The sequence below is a fragment of the Hydra vulgaris genome, chromosome 12 (assembly GCF_038396675.1).
Source record: "Hydra vulgaris chromosome 12, alternate assembly HydraT2T_AEP".
NCBI lineage: Eukaryota > Metazoa > Cnidaria > Hydrozoa > Anthoathecata > Hydridae > Hydra > Hydra vulgaris.
In genome coordinates, this window is record NC_088931.1 from 67,249,848 (window position 1) to 67,272,135 (window position 22,288).

Consider the following 22,288-nt stretch of genomic DNA (forward strand, 5'->3'; position numbering starts at 1 on the left):
TGCTCAGACTTTTATTTCGCCGCATCCTTTTGACAAAATTTGTTTTTATTGTAATAAAATTAAACTTTCAAAGCATATAATCTTTTTGGCAACAGTTGATTGATATGCTATTTAGAATAACATGTTAAGGACACATGCAGCATTTTTTGTTGTTTGAGAGCTGACTTTTCAGACATGGAGCAAACTCCAAACAATTATATATTTATACTTATGTCAAATAAGGATGCTTGGCAAGAAAATGCAATAATTGAAGCCCAGTAACAAAAAAACCCCAAAATTTTGGCCACAACTGCCCCAAATGTAAGAGCAACAAGTTGATAAATTTTTGTTTTACTGTTCTTAAATAATTAGTTTTTCACTAAATTTTTATTTTAACCAGTATTTTACTAATTAATATATATATATATATATATATATATATATATATATATATATATATATATATTTTACTAATTAATATATATATATATATATATATATATATATATATATATATATATATATATATATATATATATATATATATATATATATATATATATATATATATATATATATATATTGCCTGTTTATTGATGCTTAAGTATTTGTGGAAATAGTATAATAATAATAATTAATGCAAATAATCTTTCTATTTTCTATAAATTTTTAGAAAAAGCGTTATTTATATAACTGTGCATTATGACTTCTAAAGTGCTTTATCTTAATGGGTTTGATGAGTTGAACAATTTGATTGGATATCTTCAAATTGATCGTAATCATTGTAAAATTGAAAGAAAGAAAAAAAATAACGAGGTAGTTTATTTTGCATCAAAGCTAGATATAAAAACCTTTAACTAAATTCTATGATATAAAATTTATTATTTTAAATTTCTAAAAATTATTGAAATACTTGTTTGTTTTGCGCTCATCTACGTGGCCGCCAATGCTACAGCTGGCACTTTTCTAAGCACTCGCCATAAAGTTTCAAGCGTGTTTTTAAATTGCAACAAATCTTTTTTCTTCATCAAATTTTAATTAAAGAGGTACAAAAAACCAGTATTTTTTTAAAACCGCATGCCAGACAAATAGTTACTGTCCGCCCAGCGCTTATTCGTGTGCTGGCGGTAAATTTCAAACAGAGAAGACTGAATTATGTATTATTTTCTTTGATTTTTTAAAGTTATATTTTTAAAAGTTAATAAACTCTAAACATTTAGGATGGGCCTGTTATAGTTGATAGCAGTCATGCTTTATTAGGACTTATCACAGTGGCAAAGTCATTGGCACGTCAATCTAAGCAGTGCTTACTAGGTGAAGATGAACTAACACAAGCTGAAGTTAACCAATGGTTATATTTTTGTCAATATAATTTAGCATCTGCGGATAGCTTTCAAGTGAAAAATGCATTAAAAGTAAGCTGCTTTTATATTTCTTATTGAGTTTTTAATTTAAGTTTATTATGTTTTAAATTGTTTCTCTGTACAAATTTTTTCTATTATATATAATTTGGTAATAAAATAAAACTTTGGTAGTACTGTAAAGTTAGCAAATTTGAAATTTGATAAATTTTATTGCATTAAATTTTTTACCTTTTGTTTTACTTTTTATGTTCTGAATTTTTTTCCTCAAAACATCTTTTACTCATAATTGTTAAGAGTTATTGAATTTTTTTTAGGATTTAAACAAACATCTCGAAAGTTGTGCTTATGTAGCTGGCTATAATTTAACTTTAGCAGACATTTTCTTGTACATTTATATCCATAAAGAATATGTAAGCCATATGTTTTTAATTTTTTGTAAGTTTTATATCAACTTTAGATTAGCAATTGAAAATTCCCTGTTTTTTTCCAGAAAATCTATATAATAAAATATGCAAACAATTAAATACACTATTATATTTTTTTGCTTTATGTTTTAAACTATTTTTCTAATTTAGAGTGACTTTCATTCTATTCAATAATTCTTTCAATTATTCTTTTGAGCATTTTTTCAAGCATTTTTAAGATTCTTTGCTAAATCTTATAAATCTAGTTCTTTGCTAAGTCACATACATCTCAGTTCTTTTAAATTGTAATCTGTCATCAGCTGTTAATAATATTGATTTTTTTACAAATATGTTCAAAACCTAAGACAATGGGTTTTAATGTAACAGTGGAACCATCTTTGCATAATAATAATTTTGAACAATGTGTACATTGTGTTTGAAAATTTTAATTGAAAAAAATGTTTAAAAATTTAACTAAAAAACAAACAAAAATAATAACAATCACTCATTTTCAAAGTAAAACATAAATAAAAATAAAACATACATAAATAGTATATCAAAAGAAAAAAATAATTATGCACTATTTAGTGGTATAATTTATAGCTAACCAAAACCAATATTTTTAGCACTAAAAGTCATAGTTTTGAAGATTACTTAAAGGGTTACATGTATACTTTTTTTGGAAAATGCTGTAAATAATAATTAATAAATTCAAACTATAAAAGTTAAAAAATATGTATGTCAAGGGGGAAAATATATGTACATTATTAACACAAATTGTGTTGAATTAAGTTAAATTGATTTAAATTATATTTGTTATTTGTGTTTAGAAAAGCATATCTTTTGCTGAAAAAGAAAATTTTATGAATGTATCACGCTGGTTTAATCAGGTAAAGCATATTGTTTTTATTTGAAGTATTTTGCATTATCTAAAAAGCAATGTGTCTTGGGGCTAAAGTGCCAGGGAATTTAAGGGAATTTAAAAATTTCAATTCCATAAAAAAGTTTTTACAATATAAAAAAAGGCTTAAATTTCTCCTGTATTTAAAGAATCGCAAATATTGATAATTACTTAAAATGTTTGTTAATATAGGTTCAGCACATTCCTCATTTACAGCAGAAGCTGCAGAATGTTTTGTTCCATCGTACCAAGCTTTATTAACAATGTTGTTGCTCGTGTAAATTGTATGTAACAAGTTTGTGAAAAATATGAGTTAAAAAGATTGATTAACCAAAGTTAGTTTCTTTCTTTTGGATTTTAATGTAAGTTGCTTATGAAGGGAGTATAACAAGGGTGATGAGGGAGTATAATAAGGGTGATGAAGGGAGTATAATAAGAGTGATGATTATTAGAATCAGAGATTTTTAGTGAAGCTAGTGTGGGTGCCAATAAAAACAGGAGGTTTTGGTGGAGTCAGAGCTATTAAAAAAATGACTGGAAAATAAATCGGTATGAATCTAACCATATTCATACCGATTTATTTTCACAAATAAATTTGTAGTTTTTTTTATCAGTTTAGTAACCATTTTTTGACATCCTGTGAAATTCGCAATCAACTATATCTGTAAAGAACAAAAAATTTTACCATTTAAGTTTTTTATGATAAAATGCAAACTTCAAAACACAAAAAGTATTTTCTGATGAAATTTGAGCTCTATTGCTAAATTCTAGTTTAATTTATGAATGCAAAGTACTCTTAAAAATAATGTTCTATTTATACCCACTAGACATGGGGTTTTAGGGTTTGAAAATTATATTTATTATGCATACTTTCTAAATATAACATAACAAAATTTATTTTATGTAATATACACAAAATTTAATATATGCATGTGTTAATATTAGTATTAATAATTTATTAAGAATATTAATAACTTATTCTGAGGTTTCAACAGCTTTTAAATAATTTCTTTACAATTAATTTTATCAAACACAAATCAAAATTTTTGGGTCAAACGACTGTGTTGTAACTGAAATAAATTATAGTAAATGTTAATATATACAAAAATTACGTATAAATATTTATCTTATTTGTTTTGCGTTTTTGTGTTTCTGTGTATATAATGATTTAATATTATTATATAAAAGTAAAATAAAATAAAAAAGTATTTTAATATTGGAGTAAGTTTTTCCAAAAGCTTTTATTGCATGTTAACTTATTTATTGTAAGTATGTTAAATATTTCAACATTACAAATGTGAGATTTTTTTTATTTATTTAATTTGGAATAGAGATTTTTTTTAGCAAAACGGCAATGATGAATATATTTATCATCAAAGCTTTTTTTATCGATCCTTTTTTTTATCGATTATTTATTTGTTTATGTTTATATTGAAAATATAAAATATTATCTAATAAATTCAAAAAAAAAAGTTTTTCCAGAATATTAAATGCCTTTATTTTTTAGTAAATGAAGTAGCAATTTATTTAATACTTCAAAATGGATGCAGGGGAGAGTTCTATATGTTTCCTTCCATATGAGCTACCAACTTTTGATAACTGGAGTCCTATTGCTACATTTTATCATCCATTAATGGCAGGTAGTATTGATGGTACTGATACAGTACCACATGATAAGGCTGTCATTCGAGCATCTAAGTCAGTTTACAAGCCGAATAAAAAAGTAAGGTTTTGTCATAGGAAAGGATGTGTTTAGATTTTTTTACGGTCGGTGTATTTAAATTAATTTAGGGAGAGTTTGTTTAGGTTTTTATATTTATTTTATTTTATTATTTTTTATTTTGTTATTTATTATTAAATGCTTACTTTGTGAATATCTATTTTACTTGGTAATTTATTACTCAAAAGTTTAATGGTGGTTTATTATACATTTATATCTTTGATTTTGTTTTAAGGTTACTGGTGATCCACGTAAAACGATCATGGTACGTCATTTGTCATTGACTACGAATGAATCCACTATTAAGCAAATTTTTCAGAGGTTTGGAGAAATTAAAAAATGTCGCTTAGTTAGAGATATTATTACTGGTAATAGCCGTCGTTACGCTTTTATTGAGTATAACCATGAACGAGATGCAAGGCATGCTTCTCGTGAAACAAAAGATTTAATAATAGACGAATGTAAAGTAACTATTGATTTTGAATGTAGTCGTACTTTACCTGGTTGGATACCCAGAAGATTTGGTGGAGGGTTTGGAGGCAAAAAAGAATCTGGACAACTTCGTTTTGGTGGTATGGAGCGACCATTTCGGAGACCGATACCTTTAAACTCAAAACGTGTAAATGACTGTCGTGGTATAAAGAGAGATGTTCCTGCAGAGACAGGTTCTAAAAGGGAAGAAAATATATCCAAAAAGTATCGTGTATGATATTAAATTGCCTGAGATTAGTGCATGGTATCATTAAAAATAATATTATATTTTTTTAAAGATCTATTTTAATTTCTAACTGTAGTAACATTCTGTAATATAAACTCAAAAGTTAATGAAATCTATGAACCATAAACATAATTTTTAAACACCATATTTTGTCACTTTTTTGTTTGCTAATCAAATGGAATGAAAAAAAAATTCTTATTATTTAAAAAATTCTATCAATACTGTTTCGTTCTATCAATACTGTTTCGTTCTATCAATACTGTTTCGTTCTATCATTACTGTTTCGTTCTATCAATACTCTTTCGTTCTATCAATACTGTTTCGTTCTATCAATACTGTTTCGTTCTATCAATACTCTTTCGTTCTATCAATACTCTTTCGTTCTATCAATACTGTTTTGTTCAACAGTATCGTCTCATTCATTTACGACTAATACATAATTAAAAAGACCTAACTTTCAGTTTGATCATGACGTTATCTATTTTCCATAATTAGTCTAATTTATCTTCAGTTTTTCTTTTTCTATATTGCAATTAAAATTATACTTAACTTAAATATGATTTTATAATAAAAAATATATCACCAATTTTCGCCTAAATTTTTTGGTGAAGTAGTTCAGTTTTTTTGTTATGACGTTTTTATGATCTAACAATTTTTTTGATGTAAAATTTGACTAGGAGAACTTGTTTTTTAGCGTAACTTGACATGATTTTTCATTTGTTCAAATCTTTAAGAATATTTATTTTACAACAACAGCTTACAACTTACAAATTCGATTATCTTTAAAGAAATTCATTAAAAAAAAGTTCTTATTCGTTTTATCAAATCAAAAACTAATGTAAGTACTATCATCCCCCAAAATTTAGATGGTTTCAGATATTTTAATAACAACATTTATGCTAATAAGTAAAAGATATGTTTAGCAGTTTGACAACTTTTTAAAATAATATATAATGTTGATAAAGACACCTTTTGTACAAACACATAAAAAAATTTCTTTTAGATGGTCACTCTTTAATTGCGAGACAATGTCAATGTGTCTTTCTAATAAGAAAAAAATCAAACAGTCAACGAATTCTTAGTTGACAAATTCGTAAACATCAGAACTTTCACTTAAATATAAAAGTAGCAAATAGAATACTTCTTAAAACTGAAATTCTAAAAATTGATATTTGAAACCGTTCAAAAAGTGTAAAACATGATTTGGACAATTAACAGTCACACCCTAGTGGAAATATTTCTTACGAAAAAAAAAAGTACACCAGAAACGGATTACATTTTCGATATCACCGTACTTTGTTCATTGTGGCCTAGATTTTGAAAATATTCTGTCGACGTCTTTCAAAAAAAAGGGGGTTAAACGGGCAGGTTATGAATTTCTGGTGTTCAAGATAACTTCCAGAGATGGTGCAAACTTCAAATTTTGTATTATTGATACTGGTCTCAAATAAGAATGTTTTACAAAAAGTTCCAATGATAGGAGCCTGGGAATAATATTCACCTGAGAAATCAGGACCCACTGTCTCAAATGTGGAAACAAAATAAAATTTTTTTTTTTTTTGCAGTATCTTAAAATAGATCAAAATCATCGGGAAAATTAGTTTATCTTTAAAAATTTTCTTATTGTTTACAAATGGTGACAAAGGAAAGTTTAAAACCCCCTCTATTTGAGGGGGTTGTCAACTTTACAAGGACATAACTTTAGAACGCTGAATTTTATAGATGAATTTTAGTCGAATTCATAATGGTAGCGTCCTTTTTTCTAAGTGCTATTATTTCCCCCTTTCTTAACACATACTTGGACCTTTGGGGCCCAAACTTTATGGAAAATTTTAAACAATACGTTAATTACGATAAAAAAGTGTTTCCATTACAAGTTAAATGTATAAACAATATTCGTCTGTTTTGTATACTTCCTTGCGGTATATTGCAAAAAAAATTTATTAATAGATTCTATGAACTTTTTTTATTTGCTGCAATAGTTAATAAAAAAATTTTAAGTATAAAAAATTGATAAGTATTGCTCATATCGTTTTAAAATGCTAAACTCTAAAAAATATTATAGAGCTTTAGTCAGTCTAATTTGTTTATTTAAAAGGATCAGGAATGACAAAAGTTAAAGAAGGAAGTTTGACATTGAACAGAATACATAACTTCTTTTTAAAATCATTTGATTTGAACAATGAAAACTAATGGTATTTGTACTAAATGTAGAAAAGCATTAGAAAGACTTGAAAAAGGAGATAAAAACTTTATTCTGAGTAAACCGTATAAATTCTCAAAAGTCAAAGTAAGTACTTACCAGAAACCAATCATTCTGTGTTTGTGACATTAGTGAAACTGCTCGAACTACAAATACTTCAAAAACAACATCTGGAAATAGAGGAGAATCAAGTTAGGAAGAGTAAAGACATCATCGCTTGAAAAAATAAAAATATGTAAAAGTTGAAGGGTTGTCATTGGAAGAGGATTACCCCACCCTTGCACTCTCACAACGAGAAGAAAAAAATTAACAGAAGAACTTAATAAAGGTAGGGCGAACCTTTCATTTTTAATTTAAAATTTTAAACTTGAAATGAAGAAATTTATATAAAATATTTGAAATATAAAAACTGAAAACATGGAAGTAAATTTCTTTTGAAATTAATGCTCCAAAGTATCGAAATGAAAAGTTGAGGAGGAGGGTGATAAAATCAAGGTTGCAGCTAAAGGTAAATCTATTGTCGTTGAACAAACAAAAGCTCTTCGAAAGCGCTTTTTCCAGTTGAAAAAATCCTCATTTTGGAAATAAACAAATTTAAAAACACTTGTAGACTTAGTAATACACAGGGAGTCAAAGTTCTTTGTATATTTTTGTAAAAACATTAAAGGACTTGTATAGGCAGTAATAAAGGAAAGAAATTGTCAAAAGATTACATTTTAAAGGTGGGCATTGATGTACGAGGCGGGATTTTAAAAGTTTATTTAATTATTTTAGAAAAAGTGACCGAATGTAATAGGTATGAAAAATACAAAAATGGTGGCGTGAGCAAATTGTTTATTATTTGCTTAAAACAGAAAACGTGGCTGAATCTCATTCAAATCTTGATAAAATTATCACTATTTTAAAGCTAAATAATTTAAAATACTTTTTGTGCATTTGATATGAAATTGGCCAATATTTTTTGGAACGGGCAGCATCAACATATCCTTGCCTTTGGTGTATCAGCAAGGAAAAAATGCAAGATTTTAAAAATTATGGTGAGCTCAGAACTCTAGTAAGTATCGGTTCATAAGCTAAAGCTTACAAAGCCTTCTGTAAAAATTTTAAAAAAATTCAAGCTTACAGCTGCATCTTATATTGATTGCGTTAACCTTCCACTGGTTGATCTGCCTGATGACATAAAAGTTATTGAAATTTTTGCTTCAATGGAACTTCATTTACTCTGTCGAAATGCAAACAGATTTTACGATAATCTTGAAAAACATTTGTATGTCTTGTTCTATGGATACTACCTTATCGGCAAACCAGTGGAACCAAATTTTAGGTTTTCAAATGCGTAAGCTACACAATGATCAATTTAAAGGTGGAGTGTTCAAAACTGCTAAATAATATTCATGTGTTAAAAGAATTAATAAAATCTTCCAATCTAGAAAGAGATTAACGTATTATTTCTATAATTAATTCATTTAAATGTTTAAAATCTGTTGAAGTTGTATGTCTTGGTTTAGTTTGTTACCTGAATATGAGTCAACCATTAACGAATACAAAGATGCTTATGCTAAACTCGGTCTACGAGTGTCACTGAAAGTGCATGGTCTTATCAAGCATACATGTTAACTTCTTTCACTTATGTAAAATTCTAATCCAAATAAAGGATTATGTTTTTGGTCTGAACAGGCCTCTGAATCTGTTCATTATGATTTAAAAACAGTTTAGGGAGAGTGGATACAAAGTTTCTAATAGCCTTAAAGACTATCCACAAAGCCTGCTTAAAGCCACTGCTACGTACAACTACCGACATACCTTCTTTAACAGTTTTACTTTATAATTAAATATCTTATAATATATATGCGAATCTTTTATAAACTTTTAATGATTGTAAATGGAAATAAATATAAACGTAAGCATTAATTTGTGTCGTTTAAACCACTCTCTAATTAAAAAACAATTGAATATATACTAAATAATCAATTTCAAGATTTTTTATTCTTTAAAATAAGTAACCTCCAGATATGCATTTTCACATTAACACAAATAATATGTTAAAAAAAAATCATGGTGATCAGAGTTTAGAAACAATATTATCCTCAAATTAGGACCCTTAAGTCCAAATATTTTTTAGGGAAGGAAGCAATGATAGCACTTAAAAAAAAACTCTACCATTATGAACTCGACTGTTCATAATGGTAGAGTTTTTTAGTCTCGAAAATTCATCTGTAAAATTCGCATTTAGTAAAAAACTATTTTAACGTTCTAAAGTTGTGACCTCGTAAAGTTGACAACTCCCTCAAATAAAGGGGGTTTCAAACTTTCCTTTGTCGCCATTTATGAACGATAAGAAAATTTTTAAAGATAAATTAATTTTCCCGATGATTTTTGATCTGTTTTAAGATACTACAAAAAAAAAAAAAAAAAAAAATTTATTTTCTTTTTTCCACATTTGAGACAGTGGGTCCTGATTTCTCAGGTAAATATTGTTCCCAAGCTCCTATCATTGTAACTTTTTGTAAAACATTCTTATTTGAGTGCAGTACGCAAAAATACTGAAAGTATTTTCGCGTTACATTAAATTTGCTGTGGATTTGATTAAAACATATACGAATAGTTGTTTTCAAAAAGTTTGAAACAAAACAATATTGATTTCAATCGTTGTTTTATTACTGTTAACGTTTCAAGCGTTATCTGTTAACACTTGTTACAACACTGTTAACAAGTCAAAACAAAGGCCAAATCAATGAATTATAAACTAGTGAAAATAGACCAATAAAGTTAAAATTTCATCTGCAGGTAAAGTGATTGCTTCTGTTTCACGATTTTGATGAAAGAAAAATTTAGTTAAACAATTATTTTTATTGCTGTAAAAACCATTTATTATTTTTTTTACTTTTAGATCAGCCGGATAAAACAGAGCTAACCAAGGTTGGCATATGAAATATTTTCATTAAAACCATGTGCGCGCGCAGACAACGCGCGCGCACACACACGGTTCTAAGACACCAGTTCAGGATTGCACATAGAGACACCAATGCTACTGAAATAGTTGGATTAAAAATAAAATTCGTTGCAACAACTTCTTTTATAAGTGAAAAAAAAATATTTACAAATTTATGAAAATATATAAAACCTCTATCGAACAGACAAAATAAAATAAATTAATTAAAAAAAAAAGAAGCTGAGTAAAGCTTTTTTTTTTAAAAGTAAAGCTGATAAATTTTTTACATGGTTATGACAAAAAGTTAAAATTCAATGCATATTAGGGAAAAAAAAAATTAATGTGTAAGATTTTTATTATTAAATTAAAATTTTTTTTTATTAAATTAAAAGCATTAAAAACTGGCGCTGATATATTACAAGATACTGAAATCAATTTATTGCATAAATAAAGTTCATTACTCTTGAAAATCACGAGAATTGAGCAACGTGTAACGTCGCAAATATTTGTGAGAATAAATTTCTTGTAAAATTTCTTTCTCCGTTGGTTCTTTATATGTGGCGCGAAACCATTCATGCACACGAAAATGACGACTTGTCTGTAAGAGAAAAAAATAAAGCATAATTTAAATCTATTATTTATTGTATAAATATTATTCATTTAAATAATCATTGAAAAAAAAATCATTCGTTCGTAATTACTTCTTCATTCTGTGCATACTTTCGTTTTTTGTGCTTCTTCTCATTCACTATCTCTTGATGTTGATCCCATTGTGTTATAAAAGCCTAATATAAAAAAATATCGTTAAATCAAATATAGTCTTTGTCATTACCGGTTAATACGAAGTCCAAAATTTTGTTATTGCGTGTTAATTCTTTTAGGTAAAGAAAAATATAAACAATTATCAAAGTAACCGACTAAATAATCATCAAAGTAACCAGCTAGGTAAGCAGCTATTTTGAATAAACTCTGTATTTATGGCTTGGTATTTTTTTTAAAGATTACTCAAAAAAATGCAGAATTTATTTGAAATATGAAGTAGACTGTAATCGCTTGCATTTTCTTTTGGGCGGAATATAAAACCAAAGTATTATTTCTCATTTGATTTAGATACAATCCTATGAAACTTTTAAGTTGCTTAAGCTGCCTCTGTAATGAGCTAAATTCACCCAACGCGTTCTAGCATTTATTTTTTGCGTTGGGGGTAAAAATAATCTATAATGGTAGATACATCGTACGAAACAATATAACAGCGCTATGTAAAAAAAAAAAGCCATAGCTTTAATCAGACTTTTTCCTTTGGTTAAGGAAAAGTTACGTTAAGGAAAAGTTTTGTTTTAGATTACGGTATTCTATAATTTTACAACAATTATTCGAGGTATTGATCTCCAGTGGTATAATATTTTCTTAATAGATCGCAATTTTATCTCTATCAATATCTATCTAGGTCAAGCTTAAAGCATTGATAATAACAAACAAGAACAATGTGTTGAGTCATTTACATAATTCTCTCTCTCTCTCTACATATTTATATATACTTAATCATATATAATGTAATTGTTTATAAAATTGTTAATAAACAATTAAAAGCAAAATTAAACTTTAGAGAAAATCGGAGGTCCTGTTATTTTAAAAGTGGGACATGTCATTTGCCAAGTCGACAATAAAATATCTATACAATTTACAGGTCAAACAGTATTACGGATAATTTAACTATCCCAATAAATTGCTCAACATGGATTCTTGATACAACTCTATCAAAATATTCAGCAAAATTTAATGTTCAAACTACTCTTTACCCTTTTGTCCGATTAGTTACTTCTTTTATTCCCAGAAACCCTGTATTGCAAACCCACTGTCACTCATAATCATATGATCTTGCTCAACAAGAAGTATAGCTCCTGACATTATAGTCAATTCCAAAACTGTAATAGATCCTGGGTAGATCACTAAAAAGCAAACCACCATGTACAGCAATAACAATTAAGACTTTTCCTGGGTGTGTATTCTAATAATTGGAAAACATAAGTGAATTCAACTCCCTGGCATTTTTTTCAAAACAAATCTATTTTTAAGTTTTAAGTTAATTTTATTGAATATGATTGCTAAAAATATAATGCAACCAATGAAAATATGCCTCATGGTAGATATGCGGATCATATGTGCCATTACTTCTTGGTGTAGCTGTGTCTACATACAGTTAGTACAGATAACATTTTGTTACAGTATCTGGAGATTATTTTGCTGTTTAGCCATTGCAATCAGGATAAAAAATAAGATGTGTGTATGGCCCAACAATCTAAAATGATTTAAAATTGTTTTTTTGTTAAGCCACATAAAAATTGAAAGTTTAAAAGACTTTTAAATAAACTTGAACTGTTTATTACTTAGCTTGCTTATATCATAGGTCAAAACAGTATTTTTTTTTATTATTTAGTCTTCTGAAGTGTAGTTATTAAAACATAATGCTGAAGAGCATGACCACTTCATATTAAAAAATCTCTTTTTGTCTATCGTCAAAAATGAGTTGTTTATAAACTTTTCTAAATTTAATTTATTTATTTTTAACAAAGCAGTCTATATGAATACCCTTCCCCTTTAAAATTTTGGCTAATCTCCAAGTCCTACTTATGAAGTTGGATAATTGTAACTTAATGAAACTAATAAAAGTTTAAAATTATAACCAAAATATAAAATCTATAAAACTGAAACAAAAATATTACTAGACAACAATGTCATTAATACAAGCAACAAAAGAAAATTAAAGCCAGTCTATAAAGGTTTTATTAAACTTGAGTCCAATAATGATCAATATATAAATGAAAATAATGAAGTATCATTTTTGAATGAATTTAAAATAAATTTTATTCAATAAATATTACTCTTAATTTACAAAATAAGCCAAGTAGCCTTGAAATCTCACTCAATTGTACCCTTGCATCTCACTCTATTGGAATAAGTGTTTATTAAATAACATTTATCCTTAATAAATACACATATTTCTTTGGCCCATTGTCATTATATGTGCAGTATATAAAATAAGCTTTTATTGTTTCAAATTAACAAGGTTTACAACCATGCAGAAGAAGCCATCTTGTTCAGTAATCATACAGTAATAATACAGTGAAACGAATGAAAACTTTGTTGAGTGACTTTGAGACAGCAAAGAAAAAACAATTGTAAACATTTAACACCAAATCCCCACAACATTTAATGCTGATGACATCTAACAACACTATAGTATTTATTTACTGGCAATATGGAGCACATTCACCACTCGTAACACCATATTCACCACTCATAACATCCAATAACACAACTGATAGCTCACAATATCTAATAACTTGCAGTATCTGATAAATCTACAATATCTGATAACACAAAAATATCTGTAAACACTAAGGTATTTAATCAAATATTCAACAACTTAGATCTAAATTAACAATAAAAACCTTTAACATTGCCATGCCTGAATACCAGATTTCTTTACACAACACAAAAAATAAAAAAGTCTTCTTTACATTGCTAAAAATAAGCTGAAAGAAAACCTTGAAAAAAAAAATTATTTGAGATTATGGGTTATGATTTAAATGAATAAAATTTCTCTAAAATGTTAAACTTGTTATTTATACAGTTTTAGAAATACTTTGAGAGTATATAGCCATTATTAAGTTATAGTATACTACAATAAGCTATAGCACAGTAAGCTATACTACAATGTACAGTAAGCTATACTACAATATCGATGCCGTTATTAAGTTATAGTATAAGATATATTACAATAACTATAACATATTATCAAGGTATTTTCTCTATTGTTGAAAAACTTAAAAGTTTTAATTAATTTTTTTTACTTACTATTTCTTTCAGAATTTTTATTTAAATATGCTGTTAAACTTCTTAAAGATGTCTAAAGTTAATCAAGGAGTGAGTATTGAAAAATATTGAAAAATCTTTTTACCTCAATGACCAATGCAACGAATAAATTAATGCAAATAACAACAGATGTAAGCCACCATAATACAAAATAAAACTGTGTGTATCTAAACATAGAAAAAAATTTAAAAACATTTGTTGCTGTTTTAATAGAAATTTATAATTTATTAAAAATTTCATGTTGAAACTGTTAATAAAAATCTGAACTAACTTTATCTGACTTTTAAATGCTACAGGTTAAACTTTTTTTTTCATACTTATACCCATTTTAAAGCTTATTTAATTCTCTATAAGTTAATTTACTTGTTTCTAGATAATAAAAATTAAAACTTTAATGTGCAATTAAGTTAATTTAAGAACAATTTTATATCTTATGCCATGAAAACAGCCTATATCATGAAAACAACCTGTTTTCTTTTTCATAAATTTTTATGATAAATTACTATGATAAAATATCCAGTGCTCCCCAAGCCCTTTACTAAAATTTAAACTATCTTCTAAAAGGGTGACCTGACTAATGCAATAAAATGATAATCTATAAGGGTCATTCCATATAAGATGAGCCAAACCTTCCCGGTTGACCATCTCAGGTTTTCCTGAAATTTACACCCTTTATAGGTTTTATGGAAAAAATGATTTTCCTAAAACTTCAACTCATTATCTTGAAGCATTCTAAAATTATAGCAATTTGAAAAATTAAAGTCTTAGCCTATTGCTCTCCGTTAAAGTCAGTGTCTATTCGAGACAGACCCAGTTATGGAAAAAAAAAGTTAAAGGAGGTTTCAAATTCTTTCTAAACATTAATATCAAATTATTTGGGAATTTCCAATAATGAAATTACTATTAGTTGCTTGATAAACAATGAATATTTGAAAAAATCGACAGACCAAGACTTATTTTGTGAAGCCATTAAGCAAAAATGCTAAATCAGAAATGAAAAAATAAAACTATCTTAATATAATTGCTAAAGTTAACGTTTAACATTTTAAATAGTTACTAGGCTTTTCTGAATTTGAAAGAGCGCGTTCTCAAAATGCACGTGGTCATTGGGAAAAGATCTCTCAAGCGAGTTAAAACTTTTTACCTATTGGAAATTAATTATTATTTATTAGTTTAGAAATATTACATAAAGAATCATATTAAGATAAATAATTATCGTTACGATCATATTATAATTGAAGTAAGTATAGAAAATAGTTTAGCAATTTATATATAACATTTTTATTAGATATAAAGTAGAAAGGATCACTCCTTTTAGTTTTTTAAATCGTTTACATTTTGTTTGTTTAAGCTTTTTATTTAGCTTCATTTTTTTTTAGCAGTTTTATTTTATTAGAACATTAAATTAGAACAAAATAAAATGTTAAGTTGATCAAGATAAAGAAAAAGATGGAATAAATTATGATGCTGAGAGTTTTTAGTGATTTTAGTTTAACTCAATCTTCCAATTATATTTTTATTTATAATTTTAAAAATTTTCAGTTTTGCTAAATATGAATATTAATTTCTGTATGGAACATGAATATGAATATTAATTTCTGTATGAAATAGTTAAATAAAGCTCATAAAAAACTTTATAAATTTAGAGTAGTGCATTTATAAAATTAGGTTACTACTTCTATACTATTTAGCTTATATTTTATTTTTTAGATGGAAAATAGGGGTATGGATGAGGCCTAATTTTTTATGCAACAAAAAAGTTATACTAATGCTAATTCCATAAAATTGGTTATTACTACTTTGAAATTTCTGTGATGCTATTAACTATTTTTTTTCTTTTTAAGAAAGTTTAGAAAAATAAATTAAAATTTTGTGCCAACACTTACATGACATGTCACATGCTATTGTATGTAATGGTTAAATTTTGTTATGAGGAAAACAGTTCTTATTAAAAAAATGAAGGTAAAGAGTATTGTTTGTATATATATATATATTTTGTTTACTTTGAGTCTTTTTAAATTTTCTTGTGTCATTTTAAGAATTTTTGTTTACACATGTGGATGTGGTAATATGTGCTTTATAGTTGTTTTATCAATGTATTTTTATAATAATGTAAAGTGTTTTTTTATTGTTTGTGTATGTGTTAATATGTGTTATATAATTGTTTTATAAATGTGTTTAAATATGTATATAAAGTTAAATTCGATTCCCACCACGTCCCTGCTAGTACCACGTTCAACTTGTTTCTCTGCGCAGCAGCCTTGCTCGTCAAGGTTCATGTTTCAGAGTTATAGAGTTGAGAGAGGGCTATAACCACAAGTAGCCTCCTCATCTGTAGTGGCCTTCTTGACCTTGGGAAGGTGAATTATAAATATATATATATATATATATATATATATATATATATATATATATATATATATATATATATATATATATATATATATATATATATATATATTGAGTTGGTACATATGTTTATATTATGTTGTTTCCATATTTTCAAAGTGTTGTGACTTGGTAAATGTGTAGAGCAAGATTTGTCAACCTTGCCAGCCAAGTGATGTACTTATAGCAGAGGGTTACACGACAGTGTTTAGTGTCAAACTGTTACTGCTTTAGGTCTAGGTGTTTTTAAGCATTTATTATTAATTATTCTGAAAATACATAATAATGTATTTTAATAACATTTTGCGTAATATTGTCACTTATGTTCTGTTATATATGAATATTATGTTACTTAAGTTATGTTGTATGCATATTATATTAACTTATGGTATGTGTTGTTGTTGTGATGTTGTTTTTTTGTTATCTTTTGAGATGATAGACATTTGGCTTACCTTCACATTGGTGTCTATTGTTAAAAATAATAAATAGATAACTTTATTATTAAAAATCACTGCTTTTAATCATTCACTATAAGCCAAGACAAATTACTTTACCATATATACAATTTGTTTTATCTCAATTTGATTTTTTTGTCTTTAGCGCTGTTTATTACATGATTTTGCTAGAAATACTGCTCGGCAAGCAGTAAATAATTCAAACCCAAATGAGGTGAACTTGGTTAGGCAAGTTAAAAATAATTGTTGCAGAAATGAAAGAGATAGGCGAGATGAAATTAATAATCGACAAAATGCTAGAAAAGCTGCTAGATTTGAAAGAATGCATTGTATAGCAAGAAGTAATACTATTCCAGATTATAATTATTTAGGAGAAATGTATTATATTTGTCAGCATTGTGGTGCTAAGAAATTTCATGATAAAACACATTTTTTATGTTGCCATAATGGAAAGGTAGTTTTGTTGCAACCTTCACCATTTGCACAAGATTTACAAGATTTATTTGAAGGAAACTATGCAGATGGAAACGCTGATCTGAATTTTTAAAAATATGTTAGAAATTATAATGCCTGTCTTTCTTTTGCTTCATTTAAAGGTAATGTATTCAACCCATGAATCATGGGCCGCCAAATCAAGATGTTCCACCAACACATTGTCAACTATACATCTATGATCCATTTGCAGCAGTAAATTTTAGAATGCAACAACGTGGTAATGATCTTTGCTTAAATGATTTAATGTTTCGATTGCAAACTATTATTAGTGAAGATAACCCATTTGCTCTTGCATTTAAAAACATGGCTGAAGTGGAAGATGAAGAAATTCATCGAGCAGCTATAGAAGGTCGCTCAGTGTCAGTTGGAAAATTGTCTTCACTTGAAGGGCAATATAGACATCACTATAATCTCCCTTCACACAATGAAGTTGCAGTTGTATTTGTTGGTGAAGATGGTACACCACCTGCTTCCAGGAAAGTTGTCATTTACCCAAGAGATCATCCTCTTAAAACTATATCAAGTATGTCTGCCAACTTAGATCCTATGGTTTATCCTCTATGCTGGTTGGCATCAATAATTGCTTCACAACCCTGAACGTGCTACATTGGTTAGAAATTATGATACATTAATTACAATTATAAACTTTCAGTTAGATAAAAAACTATTTCAGCAATATGCTGTTGATGCTAAATTTGAAGCGGATGTTAAAATTGAATGCCAGCACCTTGCTTTCATCAGAAATAACCAAAACAAACTGAGAAGTGAACAGTATAATGCCTTACGTGCAAACACCTAGGATGATCACAATGTTAGACCAGGGTATGTTGTAGTTTTGCCATCAACTTATGTAGGAAGTCCTAGAGCTTTAAAAGAAAACTTTGAAGATGCCATGGCTATAATTAAAAAGTATGGTAAACCAGATCTTTTTATTACTTTCACTTGCAACCCAAAATGGCGCAAGATAACTGAAAATTTATATCCAGGTCAGACATTTTTAAGCATAACATTATTAAGCATGGTGTATTAGGAAAAGTTGTAACACATGTTCAGGTTATTGAATTTCACAAGCGTGGTTTGCCGCATGTTCATATTTTACTTCACTTTGCAAACGATGATAAGCTTGAAACAGCACATTATATCAATAACTTAATATCTGCAGAAATTCTAGATCTGATTGTGATCTTTATGATGTTAAAACTTGCATGATTCATGATCCATGTCGCATACTGAATCCAAATTCTCCCTGCATGAAAGATGGGGTGTGCAGCAAAAACTATTCTAAAGAATTTAATGCTAACACAGTAGCAGTTCATAATGGTTATCCACACTATAGACTTTGCGATAATAGTTTGGTTATCAATATTAAAGGTAACAATGTAGATAACCGCTGGGTGGTACTTTACAATCCATGTTTATCAAAGAAATATCAAGCTCACATTAATGTTAAAGCTTGTATGTCTGTTAAGGCTGTTAAATATTTGTACAAATATATATACAAGGGTCACGACTGTGACAATATTTTATTAAATAAACAAATTAATCATGATGAAGTAAACACTGTTGGAACAAAACCTAAGTATAAATTATATGATAAGTATAGTTAAATAAATGCTTCATTTATGTCTGCACCTCAGAAGTCAAAGGTAAATGTAAATATTTTAAATATTTTTAGCATTGTCTTCTGTTACCAGTGAAAATGGTGAGATTATGCTTTATATTTTAATTAAATAAAATTGCAAATATTTATAATTTTTAATAATTATGACATTTTTTAACTGGTCGCGTTATACTTATATTTTTATTAAAATAAGTTTTTTTTACATGTTTAACCCTATTTAATTTACTCTTTTACTTTTTAAATATCTTTAACATCACCTTCTGTTACCTGTAAAAATTGCGAGGTTATGCTTTATGTTTTGATTAAATAAATGCAAATGTTTATAATTTTTATCATATTCTTCTATTTGTAATAATAGAGTTGTTAACATTTGAGAGCTTTTGTAATTTTAGATTTGTTAACATTTGAGCTCTACAGAAATTATCGCTCTACAGAAATTATCCCACATTCAAATGGATGGCTCATCCATTCTGGGGTGTTGGGAGACACCAAAGAAAAAACAGCAACCAAAAGGTTGTAAATGTCTTCTATCAGTGAAGATGTTTATAACTTTTTTGTTGCCGCTTTTTCTTCGGTGATTTTTTTTTAATTTTGTAATTTTCTTAAATATATTATGTTGTATATTTCATTTGATTTTACTCAAGACACTTAGGTAAAATCAAATCTTAAGAACAAAGCTAAGTATGAATTTTACTATTTATAATAACAATTAATAAGTCTTAAATTTGAATGATTTTAATCTTTTTTATAAATTCAAAATAAAATTATGTCCTTTTTTTTAGTTGCATTTGTCATCACTTGATTAGCTTGCTTACTGTTAAAACATGGTTTTAATTTAGTAAATTTATATGATGTAAAGTTTACTCTATTAATCATTAGTCGACAGTTAAGGAGTAGCTGGTATTTTACATAATAAGGTAAAAATAACTTTGTTTGCTGTTAACAAGATAAAACCAGTTTTTATGGTTATTTATGTTTTAGCTATTTTTTGCTACGATGTTGTTTTTGTCATTAACAGTAACAGTAACTTATCTTATGGTCATAAATATTTATTGTGTGTCTTTTTTACTTTTTTTAACATGCTGCCTTGGAAACACTGTTTTAGGTATTGACAGGCTTTTCTTGATTTTCCTCTTCTGGTACCTGCTGTGTTGTAACAGATTTAAAAAAAAACTTAACTGATGTTAAGTTCTTTTTGTCTTTATGTCGTTAACTATAAGCAATGATATTGCTGATAAGGAGCAATAATATTATTTAAAATATTATTTATAGATAAATTTGTACTTTCGTATATTTTTTAAGATGAAATATCAAGTCATTGTTATTAATGATTTAATTACTAATAACCCGTACTACGGGTTGCTTTCTGCTAGTTAAGATTAACACCAAATAGTTGGACAATTCAGCAAACAACAGAATACTTTTCTGTACTAAAGTCAATGGTTAAAAAAGCGTGTAAACTAAAGGCGACTAAAGGTATCCTAAGAGAGTGTAAAAAATTACTAGAAATAAGATATCACAAGCACATAAAAAAAATCAAGAACTTTAAACAAATATCAAGAATTTTTATCAGTGTGATGAATATTCTCGGATTTGCCCTGGTAAGAAAGAATTTGTTTCAGTTAAAATCGATGGTCAAAAACAACATATCTAAAAGTAATTATTATTTGTAAATCTAAAAGAGATTCAATTTCTAAAAACAGGAGAGAAAATAGGATTTTCAAAGTTTTGTCAGCTTCATCCAAAATGGTGTGTAACAGTAAATAATGCATCTGGTGTGCATACAGTTTGTGTCTGTCAAGTACACCAAAATTCAAAGTTGATTACTTATGCAGTGCCCGGTAACATTGAATATAAAGAACTTTTATTAAAAACAACATGTGACATTGAGAATCACAGCTGTATGTTCCATAGTTGTGATAACTGCCCTAAAGTAGAAAACTTAAAACAGTATCCATGTGATATCTTTAATCAAAATGGTTTTGAATATGAGGATATAGTGCCGTACAAACAGTGGTTAAAAAAGAAGAAAGCTATTAGTTTGGTAACTTTAGAAATTCTGTTAGAGGAGTTACTTGAAGATGTTGTTCCTACAATTGAATGTTGTGATCACACCATGTTATTTTAAAGACACAGTCCTTATTTCTTTGAATTCTAAAAGAAAATCTTCAACAAAACCAAATTATTATTTTGCTTGATTTTGCAGAAAATTATAGTTTTATAGCACAAGACACAGTCCAAGGATTTCATAGGAATAATAGCCAAACAACACTACATCCATTTGTTTATATATAACAAAGATTTTGAAAATAAACTCAAACCAATAAACTATTGCATAATATCTGACTGTATACAACATGATGTTAATACTGTTAACGCGTTTTTAGCTAGAGCTTTATAAGATATAAAAATTGTCTTGCCAAAATGTTATTACTTTAGTGATGGAGCAGCTAGCCAATACAAAAACTATAAAACTTTTAGCAATATATGTCATTATTTTCAAGACCATGGAATACATGCAGAGTGGCATTATTTGCAACAAGTCATAGTAAAAGTCCAAGTGATAGAATTGGTGGGGCCATAAAATGACTTGTAGCAAGGACTAACCTGCAAAATAATCAAATATTAACTGTTAGTAAAATGTTTAAATGATGTACTGAAAATATAATAGGTATTAAATTTGTAGAATTAGTATTTCTGAAACCAATAAAATAGATCATGACTAAGCTAAGCTTGATGACTGCTACTTTAATTCTAAAAGATTTCCAGGAATGCATTCACATCACTGTTTTATACCATGTAATGATGGGAAGCTTGGAATGAAACATATATCAGGTGATACATGTTTAACAACAGTTAATGCAGCTAATAATGAAGAAGGCCGGACTTCAGACCGCATAAGTGATTTGCATGCTGGAATATATCTTGCATGTGCCTATGATAATGAATGGTACTTTGGAATTGTACAAGAAATTATACAATTCTTGTAGATGATTCAGAAATTTGAAAGCTTCTTGCTGATTGACATTATGCAACCAGAGTATTTATTTTTGCTAAATCATTTACAACAGGAACCCAACATTTGTCTTCTCACTTGGGCCAAATGATTCAGATATTTATATAAAAATTATGCAACAAAATGGATTAAACTTTAAATTTAAATTTGAAGAAATATCATTAAGTTTTAAACTTTTTAACAAAAATATTTAGACTATTATTTTGAGAACAAGTT

General features: G+C 27.4%; 3 protein-coding genes across 5 annotated transcripts in view; 2 read left to right on the forward strand and 1 right to left on the reverse strand.

The window, feature by feature from the left end:
• The first annotated feature begins 651 nt into the window (after positions 1–651).
• Positions 652–2,983, forward strand: LOC105844493 (eukaryotic translation elongation factor 1 epsilon-1). The gene is made up of 5 exons (XM_065814213.1): positions 652–795; positions 1,200–1,394; positions 1,658–1,753; positions 2,578–2,637; positions 2,841–2,983. The coding sequence occupies exons 1-5, from the start codon at positions 682–684 to the stop codon at positions 2,907–2,909; spliced, it is 534 nt and encodes a 177-aa protein (XP_065670285.1). The 5' UTR covers positions 652–681; the 3' UTR covers positions 2,910–2,983.
• A 1,133-nt stretch (positions 2,984–4,116) lies between these two features.
• Positions 4,117–5,231, forward strand: LOC100201617 (U11/U12 small nuclear ribonucleoprotein 35 kDa protein). The gene is made up of 2 exons (XM_065814214.1): positions 4,117–4,371; positions 4,604–5,231. Exons 1-2 carry the CDS (start codon positions 4,189–4,191, stop codon positions 5,075–5,077), a joined length of 657 nt encoding a protein of 218 aa, XP_065670286.1. The 5' UTR covers positions 4,117–4,188; the 3' UTR covers positions 5,078–5,231.
• A 5,115-nt stretch (positions 5,232–10,346) lies between these two features.
• The window catches only part of LOC101236940 (two pore channel protein 2), a 98,757-nt gene continuing 86,815 nt past the window's right edge, over positions 10,347–22,288 (reverse strand). For 2 of the 3 annotated variants that reach the window (XM_065814215.1, XM_065814216.1), the window contains exons 28-30: positions 14,183–14,264; positions 10,923–11,006; positions 10,347–10,819 (exon numbers count right to left, since the gene is read on the reverse strand). In XM_065814215.1, the coding sequence (XP_065670287.1) occupies positions 10,679–10,819; positions 10,923–11,006; positions 14,183–14,264 (307 nt within the window). In that variant the 3' untranslated portion in view covers positions 10,347–10,678. Of the gene's footprint in view, positions 10,820–10,922; positions 11,007–14,182; positions 14,265–22,288 lie in introns of those variants that run through there. The other variant, XR_010642657.1, reaches the window with a different exon arrangement.